At 39.2% G+C, this 17,917-nt stretch overlaps 2 protein-coding genes across 2 annotated transcripts in view; both read left to right on the top strand.

Annotated features, from left to right (window-relative positions):
• The first annotated feature begins 2,100 nt into the window (after positions 1–2,100).
• On the top strand, positions 2,101–6,668 carry LOC115361325 (hydrocephalus-inducing protein homolog). Its single transcript, XM_030054741.1, has 4 exons — positions 2,101–2,208; positions 2,355–2,437; positions 3,822–3,947; positions 6,317–6,668. Exons 2-4 carry the CDS (start codon positions 2,366–2,368, stop codon positions 6,542–6,544), a joined length of 426 nt encoding a protein of 141 aa, XP_029910601.1. The 5' UTR covers positions 2,101–2,208; positions 2,355–2,365; the 3' UTR covers positions 6,545–6,668.
• Positions 6,649–17,917, top strand: part of LOC115360422 (hydrocephalus-inducing protein-like) — an 85,962-nt gene continuing 74,693 nt past the window's right edge. The window contains 4 exon segments of the mRNA XM_030053339.1: positions 6,649–6,660; positions 6,896–7,030; positions 7,852–8,051; positions 8,387–8,511. Of these exon segments, the coding sequence (XP_029909199.1) occupies positions 6,649–6,660; positions 6,896–7,030; positions 7,852–8,051; positions 8,387–8,511 (472 nt within the window).

A 17,917-nucleotide genomic window follows, 5' to 3' on the forward strand; every position in this document is an offset into this window, starting at 1 on the left:
GAGAAATTGCTTTTTGACAGATTTAACGAAGATACAGTACAGTGTAAAAGTCTTAGGCCACCAATAGATTTCTTGTTTTATTTCAGCCTGTGCTTTTCAAACCAGCTGTGGTGAGATGCTTGCTTCTGTGTACCAAAAGTATCTTGTGGGTAGCTCTTCAGGCTTTACCTGTCTGGGCCCTGTGTCTTTGTCACCTAAATCAAACCCTGTGGTGGAATGCTGCAGCTGCTTCATCATTTTCCCTCTCTTGGCCTGTCTGTTCTCCTCTCTCTTTACTAACTTGAGCTTCCTCTGCCTCTCCATCAATTTGCTGTAGCTCCTCTGTCTCTGTATCTCCTTGCGCTCTCTGACTTGAACTTGCCTGCTGACCTTTTTCTCCCTCAGCCTCTCCTTCTGCCTGACCTTTCAAGATACATTGAAACACATTGAATTAACAACTTATCCAACATAGAGGCTAATGTCATGACTTTCACTCACAAAACAGTAATTTTTTGCTCCCAAATATTAAAGTTACACAGATTACATTTTGGGCGCATTATGTGACTAAAATGGTTGCAATTTCAAGCCCTGAAAAATATGACTAAATTACTTGAATTAAAGTAATGTTAAAATAAAAAATATTTGGGTCAGGCTAATTTGGCTCATATATATCTCTTGGCTCTCTCCACTTTCTAAACTTGACTCTTGTCAAGTTTAGAAAGCACACACCTGCCCCTCACGAGTTTAGAAGCTCAAGTTAAATAAGTCTTATAAGGTGCACCTTGACTGAAATGTTTCATATTTCATATCCACATTGAGTTCCATAAAAATCCAATCAGACTGTCTGCATCACAAATGACTCCTGTGAAATCCTTTAGACTCACCTCTCCAGTAGAGGTCTCTCTCCTCTTATTCTCTCTGCTCCTCTGCCCTGACTCCTACAGTAATAGGGGTGGTGGAATGATCAGGTTTTTGGTAACCTTTCTTACAAAGGCCCTTCTCCCACAATTGCTCAGTTTGGCTGGACGACCATCTCTTGGAAGAGTCCTGGTTGTACCAAACTTCTATTTGAGAATTATGGAGGCTACTGTGCTCTTGGGAGCCTTCCCCAGATCTGTGCCTTGCAACAATCCTGTCTCTGAGCTCTGCAGGCAGTTGGCAGACCTCATGGCTTGGTTTTGCTTTGATATGCATTGTGAGCTGGGAGGCCTTCTATAGAGAGGCGTGTGCCTTTCCAAATCATGTCCAATTAATTTAATTTACCACAGCTGGACTGTAATCAAAGTGTAGAAACATTTCAGCAACAGTCTAGAGAAATAGGCGGCACCTGAGCTAAATGTCAAGTGTTGTTGCAAAGGGTCTGAATACTTATGTCTATGTGATACTGTGCAGACATCTAAACTGGCAGAAACTAAACTTAGGCAGGAGAGCTATACTAGAGGCAGAGACTGAACCTCACTCAATGCTCAAATCAAAACTATATAAGCCATAAATTAAAGAAAATAAATTAAAGAAAACAAACAAGTCTTTTTTTTTTTTTTTTTTTTTTTTGCGTATTTGAAAACACACATTTTATATTTTGAAATGTAGCCTGCAGTATGTGAAGCATAGATATCTATAATAAAGGCTAGATGTCTTTCGGCGGAGTCTGTAACGTCATCACCGGGCGGCCATCTTACCACAGGCAAGCTCTCTGGCAGAATCTATGGTAACAGACGGAAGGTGAGCGATCTGCACAAACATAAATACTCTTATCTCGCTGAAATCTTGACGGATTTACAAACGGTTTGGTTTCTTACAAACGTTATTAACGTGGCTACAATTCTGAATGTTTGACCAGAAGTGTAACATAATTATTAATCAAGTGCAGTATTATAACTACACCTCTGACGTTTATAAAAAAAACCACACCGTTTGAAAATCGGTAGAAAATTGAGCAAGTTATGGTTGTTAAAAAGTACATGCACCACTACCACACAACGTTATGGGTGAGCGAGCTGACTGTGGCAAGATGGCCGCCATGTGCGGACGTGCGACTCCATTGGCCAGCAGCGGCCACGAGACATCTAGCCTTTATTATAGATATCTATGATGTGAAGTGGATCATTGTCATTCAGATAGCAGCAGGCCAAACGGAAGAGCGCGTTGCCACGGCAACGATACAAAACGAAGTTGACTCGAGCGTCTGTACGTTAGAAGACGGCAACCGACATTTATGGAGATTTACTGGTAAGGTTGAACGATTTTCAGTATAATAAAATAAGAATTTAACTGTTTAGTTTCAGATTAGGAGCGTGTCGGAGGCTAACTTTAGCTAACGTCAATGCCATGCTTGAAAAACAGTGAAAATCTTCCCTTCTCGCTTTGCTTTGCAGTTGAACACAGAATGGCAACCACAGCAAAGCCAATTAAGAGACTAGTGTGGAAACTCGACCAAAACAAGGACAGACCACGAAAGGTGAGGCAGGTGTGCTGTTTATGTCTGTGGTTCCCAGACTTTTAACTGGTGACAGAGGACAATATTAGAGTGCATGAAATCTTACCAGTGGTAGCCGACGTTTGTGTGCACATATTCCACTAGGTTAGCACTATAAGTTACAATTTCTCGTAAACCCTGGTTACACTTGTCTTTTACTAATTTTAAATTAACTATTTAATTTATTTATTCATTTATTTTGGACCAGGCTGGATTTCATTTCTAATGTATTTTCAGTATTCCATTTTCTGTGGTCAGTTAACAGATAGGAAACACTGCCCATATGGAAATGTAGTATATACACCCTTTTCACACTACACTACACTTAGCCCTGGGCTAAGAGTCCAGTTAGGTCTGGACTAAGACCCATGTTAGCCCTAAGCTATCGAGGGCCAAGTGCCAATACTTAGAAAGGCAACAGAATGTTTGTTGTCCAGTGAAGACTCTGTTACTAGTGTTGTGAAGACATTAACCATAATCTAACTGAGCGCTAGGTTTAGTTAGTAATTCAAGTGTGAACAGGGCTAGGGAATTTCCATATAAGTCATGTACACTCAGTGGCCAGTTTATTAGGTAGGCTATGCCTGCACAAGCCAGTACAATCCAATGCAACTGTTCTCCCCAGTTTCCTTTTCTGCTCCCTATAATGCTCAGGTTTTCTTTTCAGTAATAGAGCTGTTCATTCAATTCTATGTTTGGCATTGAGCTCATAGTTAGTGGTGCTGTTGTGCAAGACTGCATTTTATTGAGATGTGTATTCTGTCCCCCTCATGTACATAAATAAGGAGGACAAAAAAAATAGAAACACCTCTCACTATAATGTAGTCCAGTACAAAACCTCTGCAAGTATAACCTCAACAATTAACGTAGAATTAAAATTACATATTCTACACAATGTCATAAAAACTGAACATTATAAACTTTCTTACAAGGTAGAATTTATGGCAGAGCTGTTGCATTGAACTGCATGAGATGTACAGGCAGACCTATTAGAGTGGCCACTGAGTCTATGTCTATGTAAGATATCTTTATTGTCCACTAGTTAGAAATTCGTTTTTGTTCCGGTCAGTACATGAACATGCAGACAAGACAGAACAATAAATTAATAATACATTAGACTTTGACTGTCACGGTTTGCTAACTGAGAAGTGTCCCTAATTTCCTCTTGTTAAATACCCATATATGAATGGTATTCAAATATGAAGCATGTCCTCCATAAATTTTTGAGACAAAGTATGGGCGCACATAGACATTCATTAATGGCTGGATGCTGTTCATAGATATAATTTACACATATATGTTCAACATACATAAACTACACATATATTGCAATATTGTAATAGATTATGCTGCTGTGTGGTTGCAGGTGACTCCATCTTCTTATGCAAAGGAGATGTTACAAACTACAGAGGAGCGTCTGGCCAACACCAAGGAGGTTCACCCACCTCGCATTGTGGAGCAATTTGACATCAGTGAGACCACGTATCACAAAGTAAAAGCCAGCCACTGATGTTCTAGCTTAATAGCTTAATAGCTTGTGCTTTGCTTTCACCTGCAATCAAGTTAAACCAGAAGCTTAGGGGGAGGCCAGCAGAAAAATGGTTGCATATGGGAGATGTGACATTAAATGCAAGAATAGAGTGGGTACTGATAACTGGATTAATGACACCAATTAAACATGCTGTTGAATGAACTTGACGCACATACTGGAGGCTGGTATTAGTGCAGCACCATAAATGACAACAGTGACAATGACAATAGCTTACAGTAAAAAATGAAAGTTGGGCAGTAGCTGTACCAGCACAACTACTGTCTGCAGACCTTCTTGAGGTGACGACTCTCATCTTTTGAGAATGAAACTCCTGGAGAATCCACAACAGGAGTCCACCAAATGTGTTTAGACCTACATTTGGTTTTGATAAGCTGTCTCGTCACTATAAAGCATTCAAAGACCACAGGGATATACATACATATACATAGCCTATGAAAATTCTTTGTTCATGTCACTCAGTTTTTGAATATTTTTAGAAACATGGACTGTGGGCTTGCTACCACACTTCATTGAAAGACTGGCCTAATGGTCTCTCACTGGCCTAAAGTGACAAGCTTGATTGAAAAGGCAGATGTGCCCAGAGATAAAATGAAAACAATGAAGCACTCAAATGTCTTGTTATCTCATCATTAGTCTCCTGTATGCAGAGCAGCTGTCCAGTAAGGTCCTTCAGCAGGGACTAATTGATGGGCAAAGGGCAACCAGTGTGACTGAATGATATGTACAAATATTTCCTCAAAAGTTCTTGAAATGCCTGGGAAAATAATGAGGAACCAAAAATGCCCTGATAATCAAAAGTATCCTTTTTGCATTACAGCCTGTCCACATTTGTTTCACTGACTTGACAAATTCACAGAGGAATGTGATTCCTTTCCACCATGGGCCACCATAGGTGATTTGTGGCACCAACAGCCAGGCGATATTTTCCTTTTTTTCAGTATTTTTCAGTCTCTGGCTTTGGGAGAGAAAAATAGAACTTGTTTTGATCAGAAAACAAACTAGTCCACAATGTTGCTCCTATGTCACAAAGCCAGTTCCATATGATTAGTGTATCTTGGGCTTTGCAAAACTTACTCATGTCAATCTCTGCAAACTAGTCTCACAAAAGTGTTACTCTCTCTGTTGACACAGGACTTTCCAGTCGAGCTATGAGTGTGTAAGAAATAACCAATCACATGAACCATGGAAAGATGGACATATTTAAGATACAATTATACCAAAGTATTGATCCCTGTGGGTATATTAGGTCTGAAGTAATACAACTCAGCTGTGAAGGAGATAAAATAAAAGTGCACAATTACAGTTTAAAAATATGCAATAAAATAGAAATTAATGAAACAACACAAAGAGCAACCTATAAAAATATGGGCTATGTCAATTGATACTGTCAACAGTTTCGACATGTTTATCAAACTACTAAAGTGGATTGGATAATGTTAATGAATTAACATGAATTTTCTTGCAAGAAGAGCAACCAATTACAATGAATTCAATTCAGCAAAACAAAAACATTGTAACAGTGAAAAATAATGCTGCAACCAAAACTAGAAAGTAAACTTATCACTATCACAGTGTTTGGGAATATGAATGAAATCTCTTGCATTGTCTACATACATGCAGAAATAGTTATCACGCATGCTGATAACTATAGTCAACTAATCTAAGCTCCATGCCATTTTTCATAAGCTTTCTATTATAGTCTTAGTGGGCTAATGGGCTGGAGACAAAATAACATTATGTCTCAGAAAAGGTAATTCATTGTAGAAAACAAAGTGGTTCTGTTGGTCTCTAAACACTACTGCCCTGCCAACAGCCTACCTTTCTATTTCTTAATTCAGAATCATCCCCGAGTGCTTTTCTACTCTTTCTACTTGTTCATTCATTTAAAAAGGAAAAGAGATAAGAAAAATCACAATGACAAGAAGAGACACAGGTGAACTGGGCACGGAAACCTGGCAAGAAAACGGCAAAAGACATAAATAATGTGCAAGTAATTAAAAATAACCCTGATACAAGGATAGCAGGGGCATGGTAATGAGAGGGAGTGTGTGTACGGCGTTAGTGAGTGTGACTTCAAAGACAGCGAGAAGCAGACCGTGTTAAATGTGTGTGATAAAGTAGACAAAGTCAAAGAGAAGGGAAGGAGAGGGGAAGATGTGCCATTGAGGGGAGAAATTTTTGATCATCTGATTTGGGACATTTCACTGAAACATGTATGCTTCTGTTTATGTGCATTTACGTGTGTGTGTGTGTGTGTGTGTGTGTGTGTGTGTGTGTGTGTGCGCGCGTGTGTGCGTGTGTTTTGTTAGCACTCCTGCGTGGAAATGGACAAGCCACTTTTCCAGGCCTACCCATCTGAACTGGTTTTCCAGAGTTTCACACCGCCACAGACATATACACTGCCTCTAAGGCTCTACAACATTGACAAGGTGTGTAAATGTATGGGCAAATACAACAACAACACAGGCACTGAGCTGATGTTTCTATCAAGAATGATTTTAGAGAAATGGAACAGTGGGAAATGCTGGTATTTGTGACTCCAAGGTGAAAGATTTTAAACAGTAGCGCAATGCTTTGATTGCTTTGACTGCAAGCACAGACAAACAAAGGAGTGTGTTTGTATGTGTTCTAGTGCCTGTATATGTGTCAGAGTGTGTGAATGTGCGTTTGTGTGCATGTCCTGGCGTGTGTACAAAATGCAACAATTTTGGAAAAGGAGATTTAGCTCTGTGATTTGTACAAGACACCATCAAGTAATAATAATAATAAGTAGTAATAATAAATCATCACCCATGTGTTTACCTGACTGTATGTTTGTGGCAGTGTTTTAATTTTTATAAAGTCTGTGTGTTTCTTTTTTTTTCCCTTTTTTTGTGGGATGGGGGAAGGTTTCACGGCAAGTGAAGGTGGTGCTGGGGGACTCTGACTATTTCCGTGTGGTTGGTTCAGAGAATGCAGACAGAAAGGTTCCACCAGGACTGTCCATCACTTTCACCATTTTCTTCACCCCGCAAGAGAAGAAGGTACCTGAGATAGGGAGAAATTACACTGCTCCATAGAATTAGAGTACATAGAAAGAGTAGCTGGAGAAATACATACGGCAATTTGGAGTAACATTGCAACTTCGAGTGGTACACTCAAGAAGCTGACATAGCATGTAGTCAAGTACAATACTCAAAAACTTACAGAGGTAAAAATAAAGTTGCAGACTTACCAAAAATACAAAAAAACTACTTAGTTACAGTAACATGAGTAAATGTAATTAATTACTTACACCTCTGCCACTCATCATGTCAGCTGGAAAATTTGGGACTACCTGTTCTTTCTATTTCTATTTTGAGCTCAAATTTCTGTGAAGTATCCTGACAAAGTGTAGGATAGGGCCATAAAGGTCAAAGGTCAGGCATTGTATTACACACACACATCCTTTTGTCTTCTCCCCTCCTGACATTGTGGGTGAAACTGAAAAGTGAAAAGCAAGGGTTGACATGAAATGTAACAATTTTATGTGAAAGGTAATGGATTTGGCTTTCATATAGTGGTTGCCACAGTGAACTATAAGGTTTTTGGGACTGCTTTTCTGAGTGGTGTACACAGGGGAAAATATATTCCCTGCTTTTTGTTGTTGTTGTTGTTGTTGTTGTTTACAGATTATACAGTAGGCTAATAAATCAGTTAAAATGCTTACTTTACAAGTCAAATTGCTTGGTTCGTACTACTTTTCTGCATAATTTATGCATCCCATAAATTATGGGCTGTAAGTAATGAGTGTTTGACCGACTGCATGTGTCTGCATGCATCTGGGTGTGTGTGTGTGTATGTATGTATGTGGATCTCTGTCCAGGACTACCTCCACAAACTGATTTGTGTGACAGAGAGGGAGAAGTTTGAGGTGCCAATCCGTGCAATTGGGCCGCGGGCCATTCTTGACTTTCGTGAACAGATCCATTTACCCATGTGTCCAGTCAAAGGGTCCACAGAAAGGACTCAGTTCGTCCGCAACATCGGAAACAGGCAGGCCAAGTTCCAGCTCAGCACACAGAGGTGAGAACCAGGAGATTGTTTTGTGTATTTATGATTACGGCGTTTGATTTCAATGATTTCAATATATATTGACTTTCCGTGTAAACCAGTCCAATTGAGACATGTTGGGAGCCAATCTAAAATAGCAAATAAATACACTCCGGTAGCACTGTTTGTTAGAATATTTAAAATATTGACTACTAACTCCAAATCACCACTCTTACACATACAGCATAGGGCAATATTGCTTGGCATTAGATAAACGTTTGCTTATTATTTAATTACCAGTGGTTAAAAATACATGTTATATTGAAGATTTGGTTTCTATCACCATTTTCTGTTCTACTCTGTTTCAGCCCCTTCTCTGTGACGCCCTCAGTTGGGTATCTTGGTGTAGGTGAGGGCATGCAGGTGACTGTGGAGTTCAACCCCAGGGTTTCAGGAGACCACAGGCAGGACCTGCGGCTGCACTACCACACTGGTGAGGGAAACACAGGGCTCTGAAACCTTGTAGTACACACTACCCATGAAAGAGTGTGCAAGCATATTGCACAGGCTTTGTAAGGATGCTCAAGTCAGTATATAAAGCAAATAGTTTGAGCTGCAGCCCTCAACTGGCCAGGAGACTTTCTACAATGACACCATTTCATGGTAACCCACAGAAAAGTGCTGCTTTTGTGCTGAAACGATTAGTCGATTAATTGATTAGGTGATTGTCGTTTTTGTGCTGAAACGATTTAGAGATTAATTGACTAGGCGATTTACAGAAAAATAATCAGTTATAATTTTGGTAATTGGTGAAATGTTTTAGCCATTTACAAATTAAAAATGACTCGGATTACTTCTCTGATTACATCTTAATGGTCTTATCATGATCGTAACCCTTCGGTGTCTCTCAGTCTGTGGGGTTGTCATCTTGGAAAAGGAGTAATGCCCATATACAGTATAACTATTGTGAAACGTCATTGGAAAAGTCTATTGCCCAAGCATGGCCTTTGAAAAACGGTGCAAAGGCTGGTTACATTGACCTTTGCAAATGACACACTTGCATGCCAAAGCTAACCAAATAGCCTGAACTAGCCTAAATTGTCGCCATGCGTTACTGTGTTCCATCTGCCTTTCACCACACTGATGTAGTTCAGCAGCACCCATGAGGGGGGAAGCATCTCATCCTAACTGACTAGAATGTGTGTGCTTAAGACCACAGTTTAGTGTTTTCAGTAGTCTACACCATTGATTCAGTGCCATTTACTCCCCATTAGGGCTTGGCTTCAGTAAATCGATATTCCATTCATAAATTAATTCATTAAACATTCTATTCTCTCTTAAATCTTACAAAGTGTTTAATGTATTTTTGCTATTTGATGTTATTCCTTTCCACTCTTGTATGGTTTCACAGCCAATGGTCACATCTTTTAATTCAATTAACCAGGCTACTTCAACATCAAAGGCCAAAAGCAGAAGCCCTTGACTTTTGCTATAAATACGTGAAATACCTGTAGTATCACTCAGTTGGTGTGAATTACTTGGATATGAGGCAGAAGTGTCATGGAGAGTGAAACCTACACACATGTTTTCACTGCACTTAAGTCAGAATCTCACCTTAGCTTAGCAAAGTCTACCAGCCTTGAGGTTTGTCAAGGCAGAAAATGAGCCATTATTTTGCCCATTCATATCTACTCCAAACTTTCATGGCTAACTGGAAATCAATTACATTCAAACAGTTGGTCTTTGATCCACTCATTAGCGGCAGTGACATAGCCAAATGAAAAAAACAATCTTGGCTGGCTTGGTTGATTAACCAAGGGGATACTGCAGTCTGGACAAAATCAGCCTTTTTACTAGCCATTGTTAGTCTCATCAAAGTAGTTTCCAAAGCTGATTACAACTATGTAGCTCTCAAAAGATAGATTAAGCAGAAAGTCACAAAACCCAGGTTTGTTACAAGGTGTTTCATCAACAGAGCAGCTTTATTCCTTGCAGACAGAGTTCAAATCATCTGGGAGGATATTCCACAGTGCACAACCTCTGTTTAAAACGGGGGACATTTTGTATGTGAGGGAAAATCCAATACACACTCTGATGAAGGCTGGATGGCCAAAAACATTTTGTGTTATGCCAGACAAATGATCAAGTAAATCTATGGCATGAATTATTTCTGAGTGTGACCCACTTTTCTTCACACGAGCGAAAATGCAGTAGTCATAGTCACATAGTCATACTGTCAAGACAATCTGTTATTAGTAATAATCCTGAAATCATGAAAAAGTAATCTTGGGAAACCCTTAATGTCTGTTAATGATAACATGATGGTGGGTAAGACCTGAAACAGCCCAAACTGTCTTGGATTTAAATTTATATTTGTCTGTTTGAGTTTATCATTTAATTATTATGACTGCCTTACTCTGGAACAAGCTGATATAAGATTTGTATGCCTCTTTAATGATGATTGTTCTGAACCACAAAACTTTCTCTTGAGATACTATGAAGTAATTTTAGACTGTGTGTGTGTGTGTGTTTGTGTGTGTGTGTGTTGGTTTGTTTGTTTTTCTGTTTATGCACTTTGCTAATGCGTTCATTATTCTTCACCTTGTGTGCATGACCTAGGGGAGCAGGGCCTTTGTAGGCCTTTGGTTCACGGCAAATCAGAGTATTTGTGGGTAGTTCATTGTGCCGTGGTAACAGTTGTAACGTCCACTGATGTCACCACGTTGCTGACATCAGTGAAACTGCCATTGTAACAAAACAAGCAGCAGGCTGGTTGGAGGAGCTCTCTCTGTCAGGGTGTGCACAGCTCACAGCAGCAACAAAGGGGGAAGTTAATGTATGAAACTAATTAAAATCATTGGTTTACTGCTAATTAATTTAAAAATGATTGGAAGCTAAATTGATAGCCTTCCTCAGGCTACCATTAATATTAGCTAATTAGATGTGGACTAAGTTAATCTTAGTTAGTTGTGTTGTTGTTAGTAAGTTTTTTTTTTTTTTTATGAATGAAACTCAAGAGCTGCAAAATTATTTTCACAATTCTGTTTTTCTATTTTTTTTTTTTTTTTTGATCATCATCACAGTATCAATGAAATAATACATCAACAAAATTATACATCCACAAAAAAACATCAGTTGCACTGTAGGTGCCTATCCTACGTACGTACCCTTAGTTAGGTTGCTAAAGATATAATACTCAACAAATACAGTACATTACTCAGGCCAAACAGGCAGCAGAAAAGAACAAAGAGAGGAAACAAATAAATAAATAAATAAAGAACAAAGAAAAATACAAAGAGCTTGACAATAAAGGATCTACCTAGATTCATATTTAATGTTAATCTACACCTTTTACCCACTATATTGTTTATTAATTTCCATGTCTGCCATCTCCTCCATCCTAATCTATATTATATTGTATTTAGCCAGAATATTATATTTGAGACATTTTTTAAATTGTATGATATTAATACTATGTTTAACCTCCTCAGTCAAGCCTTTCCATATCTTTACTCCACAGACTGAAATACACATACTCTTCCGAGTGGTAGTAGCGCTGCATTATTTTAAATTAAGATCCCATCTCAAACACCCCTCCCTATCCCTGAACATTTGTAGAATGTTCCTAGGAAGCAATTTATTCCTCACCGTGATGACTTGTATCAAATGCTTTCTTTAAATCTATAAAAATACCTAATGCATATTTATTACTAACTATTATTAACTGATTGATGAAGTCAGTTCTTCAGTTAACTCCATCAATGCCATGGAGGTTGACCGACCTGCTCTAAATCCATACTGACTATCTATTAATGTATTATGTTTATCTATAAAGCTGTCCAACCGTGCAGCAAATATTTTTTTGAGAATTTTTGAGAACTGTGACAGTAATGAAATAGGCCTGTAATTAGTGAAGAGATGTTTGTCCCCAGCTTTGTAAACTGGGATCACCTTAGCTGGAAGGTGCCCGTTTTTAGAGATGGATTACAGATAAGAGTTAATGGGTCAGCCACTGTATTAATAACCTTCTTTACGAGTGCCATATCAATACCATTGCCATCTGTTGATTTTTTATTGTTGAATTTGTGGACAATATCAGTTATTTCAGTTTTATCAGTACTTTTTAGGAAAATTGAGGCAGGATTCCTTTCATGTGTAAATTGCACAACACCGCCCCCTAGGGGAGGGTTAATTTCTTTTGCCAGATTAGGTCCCACACTCACAAAGAAGTTATTAAACCCCTCTATGACCTCATGCATGTTGGTAATTGATCTCTCATTTTCAATAATATGATCAATGTAGTTGGAGTTAGTTCTATCTCTAATTATTTTATTTAATATATTCCATGTGCCTTTGATATTATTTTTATTCTTTTCAAATAGTTTGTTATAATACTGTTTCTTACTTCTCCAATAGCAGTAGTCATACTTTCAACAATTTTATACCTTAATCTACTGTCTACATAAAGGGCCGTTCCCCCACCCTTCTTATTTATTCTGTTTATAAAATTTAAATCATAACTCGCCATTTCAAAATCCACACCCCTCTCTACCATTTTCTGTTCCATTTGTGAAAACTTAACATGTTTTTGTAAACTGCGCATCAATTCTCCTGATGTAAACAAATTTTTCTGCCAACACTGTGACTTCAGCTGAATGTTTACAGCTGTTGCCATGGCAAAGTGAACCACCGGGAAATACTCTAATTTGCTGTGAAACAAAGGCCCAGGCCGGTTATACCCTTTCTATTTCTTTGGACACAGCCTGTTGTGCATGTTTATGTGCCTGTAAGTTTATTTGTGTGTCTGTGTGCACATACATCACCCTACTTACCTAAGGTGGGAGTACATCTTTATTTCACATTAGCCATACTACCTTTGAAATGTGATAGGTTTTGCTCCACTCACTTGTTTAATCATGGTGTTAGATAATCCTTGTCCTGTCCTAAAAGTGAGTGGAGTGCGCCTCCCTCCCTCCTCACATACTACTGATTTAATTGAAAGGACGGACAGCTGTTAGGGACCGCTGAAACATCTGCTTTGACCACGCTATGGCACTGAGGGGACTTCAGCACAGTAGGCTTTTTAGAAAAGCACACATAGCAACTACAGACACATGCACACACAGATGTACACTGGAACAAACATACACACTCAGATGCACCCACTGTCTGTGCTGTAATCAAAGGTAGCTTATGGGGTTGAGCAGTTCTCTGGCTGTGTACTTAGAGAAATCACAGGAGGAAAGAGAGGGGGTTGGGTGCAGTGGGGGTGATGGTGAAAGCGTAGCAATAGGCTGCAGCTCTCCCTGCCTGTCAGCGGCTGTCATAGCATTAGGATGCCAAGAGATAATTGCTTCCCTCTCAGCTTTCCCCAGATCTACTTTCTCTCTCTCTCATTTCCTTCTATCACTAACCCTCTGTCCACTCGCTCTATTTTGTTCTGTCTTCTTTTTCCTCCATTAAATGATGTCTCGCAGTCTGGTAGTCTTCCTAGCAGAGTGAAGAAGAACGGGCCCTTATTTGAAACTAAGCCAGTGTTTTCTGTATTCTCTTCAGCTGTTTCCTCTCTTCCTCTCTCTCTCTTTGCCTCTGACTTAAGGATGAAAAACTCAGTGGGAATCAGCCTGGGGAGACTAACCTTTAGACACTCTGTGAATTGTAATTTGTGCCCTTCATCAATCTATAGATTTTACTGGCTTTCATTCTTCACAGTCTGATTTGGGATGAATTGTTTACAATGCAACGATAGGCAAATAGATTGCACTGGGGGAGCATTGCTGTTATATCACTAAGGCGTTTTTATTACTCCAAAATGAGGAGTCAGACATCTCATTTTAATCATCTCTGCCCACTGTAGTTAAAGCTCAGACAAAGATGGATAAGAAAACTCTCATGGTGTCATCTGCATTGAAGGTAGGCAGGAGGTGAAACTTGAGATGATGGACACTCACATAATTTAAAGCAGTCAGTCGACATGAATCTGTTGGAAACTGTAAATGGTTTAATTATGCTGACTGGTTTAGGATTATGCCATGCTGTCTGTCTGAAAGAGAAATATGACTCTGTCCTGGCCTCCCATGGCAAACAGATTCTTGATCTCAGCAGGATCATCATGGTTAAATAAAGATGAAATAAATGAAATGAATCTCAGTTTTTTTGGTAATACATAAGCATTTCATTCTCAACCATTTGTTGAGAATGAATGCATCAAAGTTTAATTTGGCAACCTTTTAAAGCCAAGTATATATCCATGCCTTCAAGAAGATACATCTGATGAATCGTTGAACTAAATTTGAATTGAGCCTAAACCTGAACCATGTTTAATCCTACAGTAGCCTATATTGTGGCCTCTTGCAAAAAGTGAACCTCTGCTAGCTCACTCGTTTTGAGTTGATTTGGCTAAAATGAAATTGTGTGTGTGCTGCACTCCAGTGCTGCACATGTTCAGTTTAGCCCTTGTTTAAAGTTAATGGGCTGACACAAACAAAACTAAAAGCAACAACTTGAGTCCTTAGCTTTGCTCTCTCTTGTGTATTGTTTCTCTGTCATCATCCCAGCTGTGGGTTTAGTATGTGCACCAAGTGTTGTTTGGTTTTTAAATGCTGCCAAGTAAATAATGGAATGTCTCGTGATCAAACAGGCAAGAGACAAGCTTTAATATGTTTTTTTTTTTTTTTTTTTTTACCAATTTTCCCAGGAATCAGTAAAGTATTTCTAATTTTGATTCTGATTCTGATTTTTAGAATAATCACTAAGATTTGATCTATACAGTAGAAAGTTGCCCACTGGATTCATTGAGCTATACGACTACCTGAGAATCCTGCATTCCATTTCCATTCCATTTAATTTAATTCAGGCTTCTGCCTAATTTACCAAGTGCACATTATATGCTGCAAAACATGAACCATGGAAAGTTCAAGATCCATATAAATATGCTGTGTATGTGCATATGCATGCGTATGTTGGGTTGGGAGCTAGTTTGCTGGAAAAGTGTTCTTTTTTAAGAAATTAACATCTTGGGCTATGGCTTAGCAGCACAGAACTTGCACTTCTGATTTGAATTTAATCAAACACTCACTCAATTTACATAGGATCTTGCCCTGTCAGCGGCTTTATACAAAATCTGGCTTTGCATCTTATTTTTGTTGCTGCTCATTGTTGCCCTTTCTTCCACTGTTGGAGGCATGTGTAATGGGTGTCACGTTGTTGCTACCATTGAGACTTATTAGCTCTCCTTTAAAAACCTCTTGGGACCTTCTGTCACACATGGGTGGTGGTTTTCGAAACGTTTACCCTCGAGACACACATTTTCAAAACATGTTTTAGATTGTGCAGGGTAACCTCATCTAGGTTATGTAAAATGGACCATGGTTTTAGTTGCATGTTTTATTTCAACAGTATACTTTACATTGCTGAGTCTGAAAAGTCTTGGATGCCAAGTTCTCCAGGATATGTTGAGAGGCATTTTAATTTCTTTGTTCTCCTTCTTTCGATCCTCATCAAAACCATTCCGCTGCAGATGGTTTCCTTGACACCAGTGTGTGTTTCTTAACGACTCCCTGAGCACATTAGGTCAGAGACTCTCAGAGGAAAGACAGCCTGCTCAGACGCCAGAGCTGTAATTGTGTTCGGACTTGGTGTGTGTATCCCTGTGTAACTGTCCCTCTCTCTGCAACTACTCCTCTAGAGTATTTCTGTAATTAAGATTTTTTTTCAAAGTCGGCTTGTCACGTTAAATAAGGAATAAAAAATGAGCTACAGTAATGAGTCTAGTCCTCTAGATGTGAGTATTTTCTTCAAACATGAGGCATGGTAAAAGGAGAAACTGTGAGGAAACACTGCTGCCAGTCTTATCACACCTTTACTCTTTTGGAGCAGAATTGCAAAGCATAGTCATGCTCTGCTATGTCAGTTGATGTATATTTCATGGATGGCCTCAGTCAGGCGTACTCACCATGAGCTGTGGAGTGGGACTTATCAAACATTTTGTGCAGTGACAGAATTCAGTTCCACATAGAAAATTAATTAATGCTTCCCACCATTTTCCCACCTGCCATTCATTAATAAATGTAGAGTGGAGTAACAGAGAAACAAAAGGTAGGAGGTGTAGAACAATTGGAGGATGTAAAAGAAGCCATATCAGCCATATCATGAGAGTATGCTGTTTACTGCTTTTCACATATATATAACATCAGTGAAGGTCCTATAGAAGTCTTATTTTATCAAGCATAAGACCTGGGCAAAAGATACGTTTATATGAATGTCTGTTTTTGCCTGTTATGTTTATTCAGTTGTTGACTTTTTCTTCCTTTCTTACTCCTATGTATCTATGTATTAATTTACATACAGTATACAGTGGAGGAAATAATTATTTGATCCCTTGCCGATTTTGTAAGTTTGCCTATTTACAAAGAAATGAACACTATTATAATTTTACTGGTAGGTTTATTCCAACAGTGAGAGATAGAATATCAAAAAGAAAATCCAGAAAATCACATTATATAAAAGATAAAAACTGATTTGCATTTCACTGAGTGAAATAAGTATTTGATCCCCTAGCAACCATTAAGAATTCTGGCTCCCACAGACCTATTAGATACTCAACTAATAATAGATACTAATCTCAACTTGTTACCTGCATAAAAGACACCTGTCTCAACTTGTCACCTGTATATAAGACAGCTGTTCACAGAATCAATCAATCAGACTCCAACCTCTCCATCATGGGCAAGACCAAAGAGCTGTCTAAGGATGTCAGGGACAAGATTATAGACCTGCACAAGGCCGGAAAGTGCTACAAGACCATAAGCAAGAAGCTGGGCGAGAAGGAGACAACTGCTGGTGCAATTATTCGAAAATGGAAGAAACACAAAATGACCATCAGTTGACCTCGGTCTGGGGCTCCACGCAAGATCACACCTTGAGGGGTATCAATAATCATGAGAAAGGTGAGAAATCAGCCTACAACTGCACGAGAGGAGCTTCTTAATGATCTCAAGGCAGCTGGGACCATGGTCACCAAGAAAATCATTGGTAACACACTATGCTGTAATGGATTAAAATCCTGCAGTGCCCGCAAGGTCCCCCTGCTCAAAGAGGCACATGTACAGGCCCGTCTGAAGTTTGCCAATGAACACCTGAATGATTCAGAGAATGCTTGGGAGAAGGTGCTGTGGTCAGATGAGACCACAATTGAGCTCTTTAGCATCAACTCAACTCGCCGTGTTTGGAGGAAGAGAAATGCTGATTATGACCCCAAGAACACCATCCCCACCATCAAGCATGGAGATGGAAACATTATGCTTTGGGGGTGTTTCTCTGCCAAGGGGACAGGACGACTTCACCGCATCGACAGGAGGATGGACAGGGCCATGTACTGCAAAATCCTGAGTGACAACCTCCTTCCCTCCGCCAGGACACTGAAAATGGGTTGTGGATGGGTCTTCCAGCACGACAATGACCCAAAACATACGGCCAAGGCAACAAAGGAGTGGCTCAAGAAGAAGCACATTAAGGTCATGGAGTGGCCTCGCCAGTCTCCAGACCTTAATCCCATAGAAAATCTGTGGAGGGAGCTGAAGCTTCAAGTTGCCACATGACAGCCTCGAAACCTTAAGGATTTGGACATGATCTGCAAAGAGGAGTGGACCAAAATTCTTCCTGATGTGTGTGTATACCTGGTGATCAACTACAAAAAATGTCTGACCTCTTCACTTGCCAACAAGGGTTTTGCCACCAAGTACTACATCATGTTTTGCTAGGGGATCAAATACTTATTTCACTCAATGAAATGCAAATCAGTTTATGTCTTTTATATAATGTGATTTTTTTGGATTTTCTTTTTGGTATTCTATCTCTCACTGTTAGAATAAACCTACCGTTAAAATTATAGAGTGTTC

This window comes from Myripristis murdjan, chromosome 6 (genome assembly GCF_902150065.1).
Source record: "Myripristis murdjan chromosome 6, fMyrMur1.1, whole genome shotgun sequence".
NCBI lineage: Eukaryota > Metazoa > Chordata > Actinopteri > Holocentriformes > Holocentridae > Myripristis > Myripristis murdjan.

Coding starts and splice junctions, on each gene's coding strand:
- LOC115361325 (XM_030054741.1), top strand. CDS start 2,366: ATGGCAACCACAGCAAAGCCAATTAAGAGACTAGTGTGGAAACTCGAC. Junction 2,438..3,821: donor ACAAGGACAGACCACGAAAG/GTGAGGCAGGTG, acceptor GTGTGGTTGCAG/GTGACTCCATCTTCTTATGC. Junction 3,948..6,316: donor GTGAGACCACGTATCACAAA/GTAAAAGCCAGC, acceptor GTGTTTTGTTAG/CACTCCTGCGTGGAAATGGA.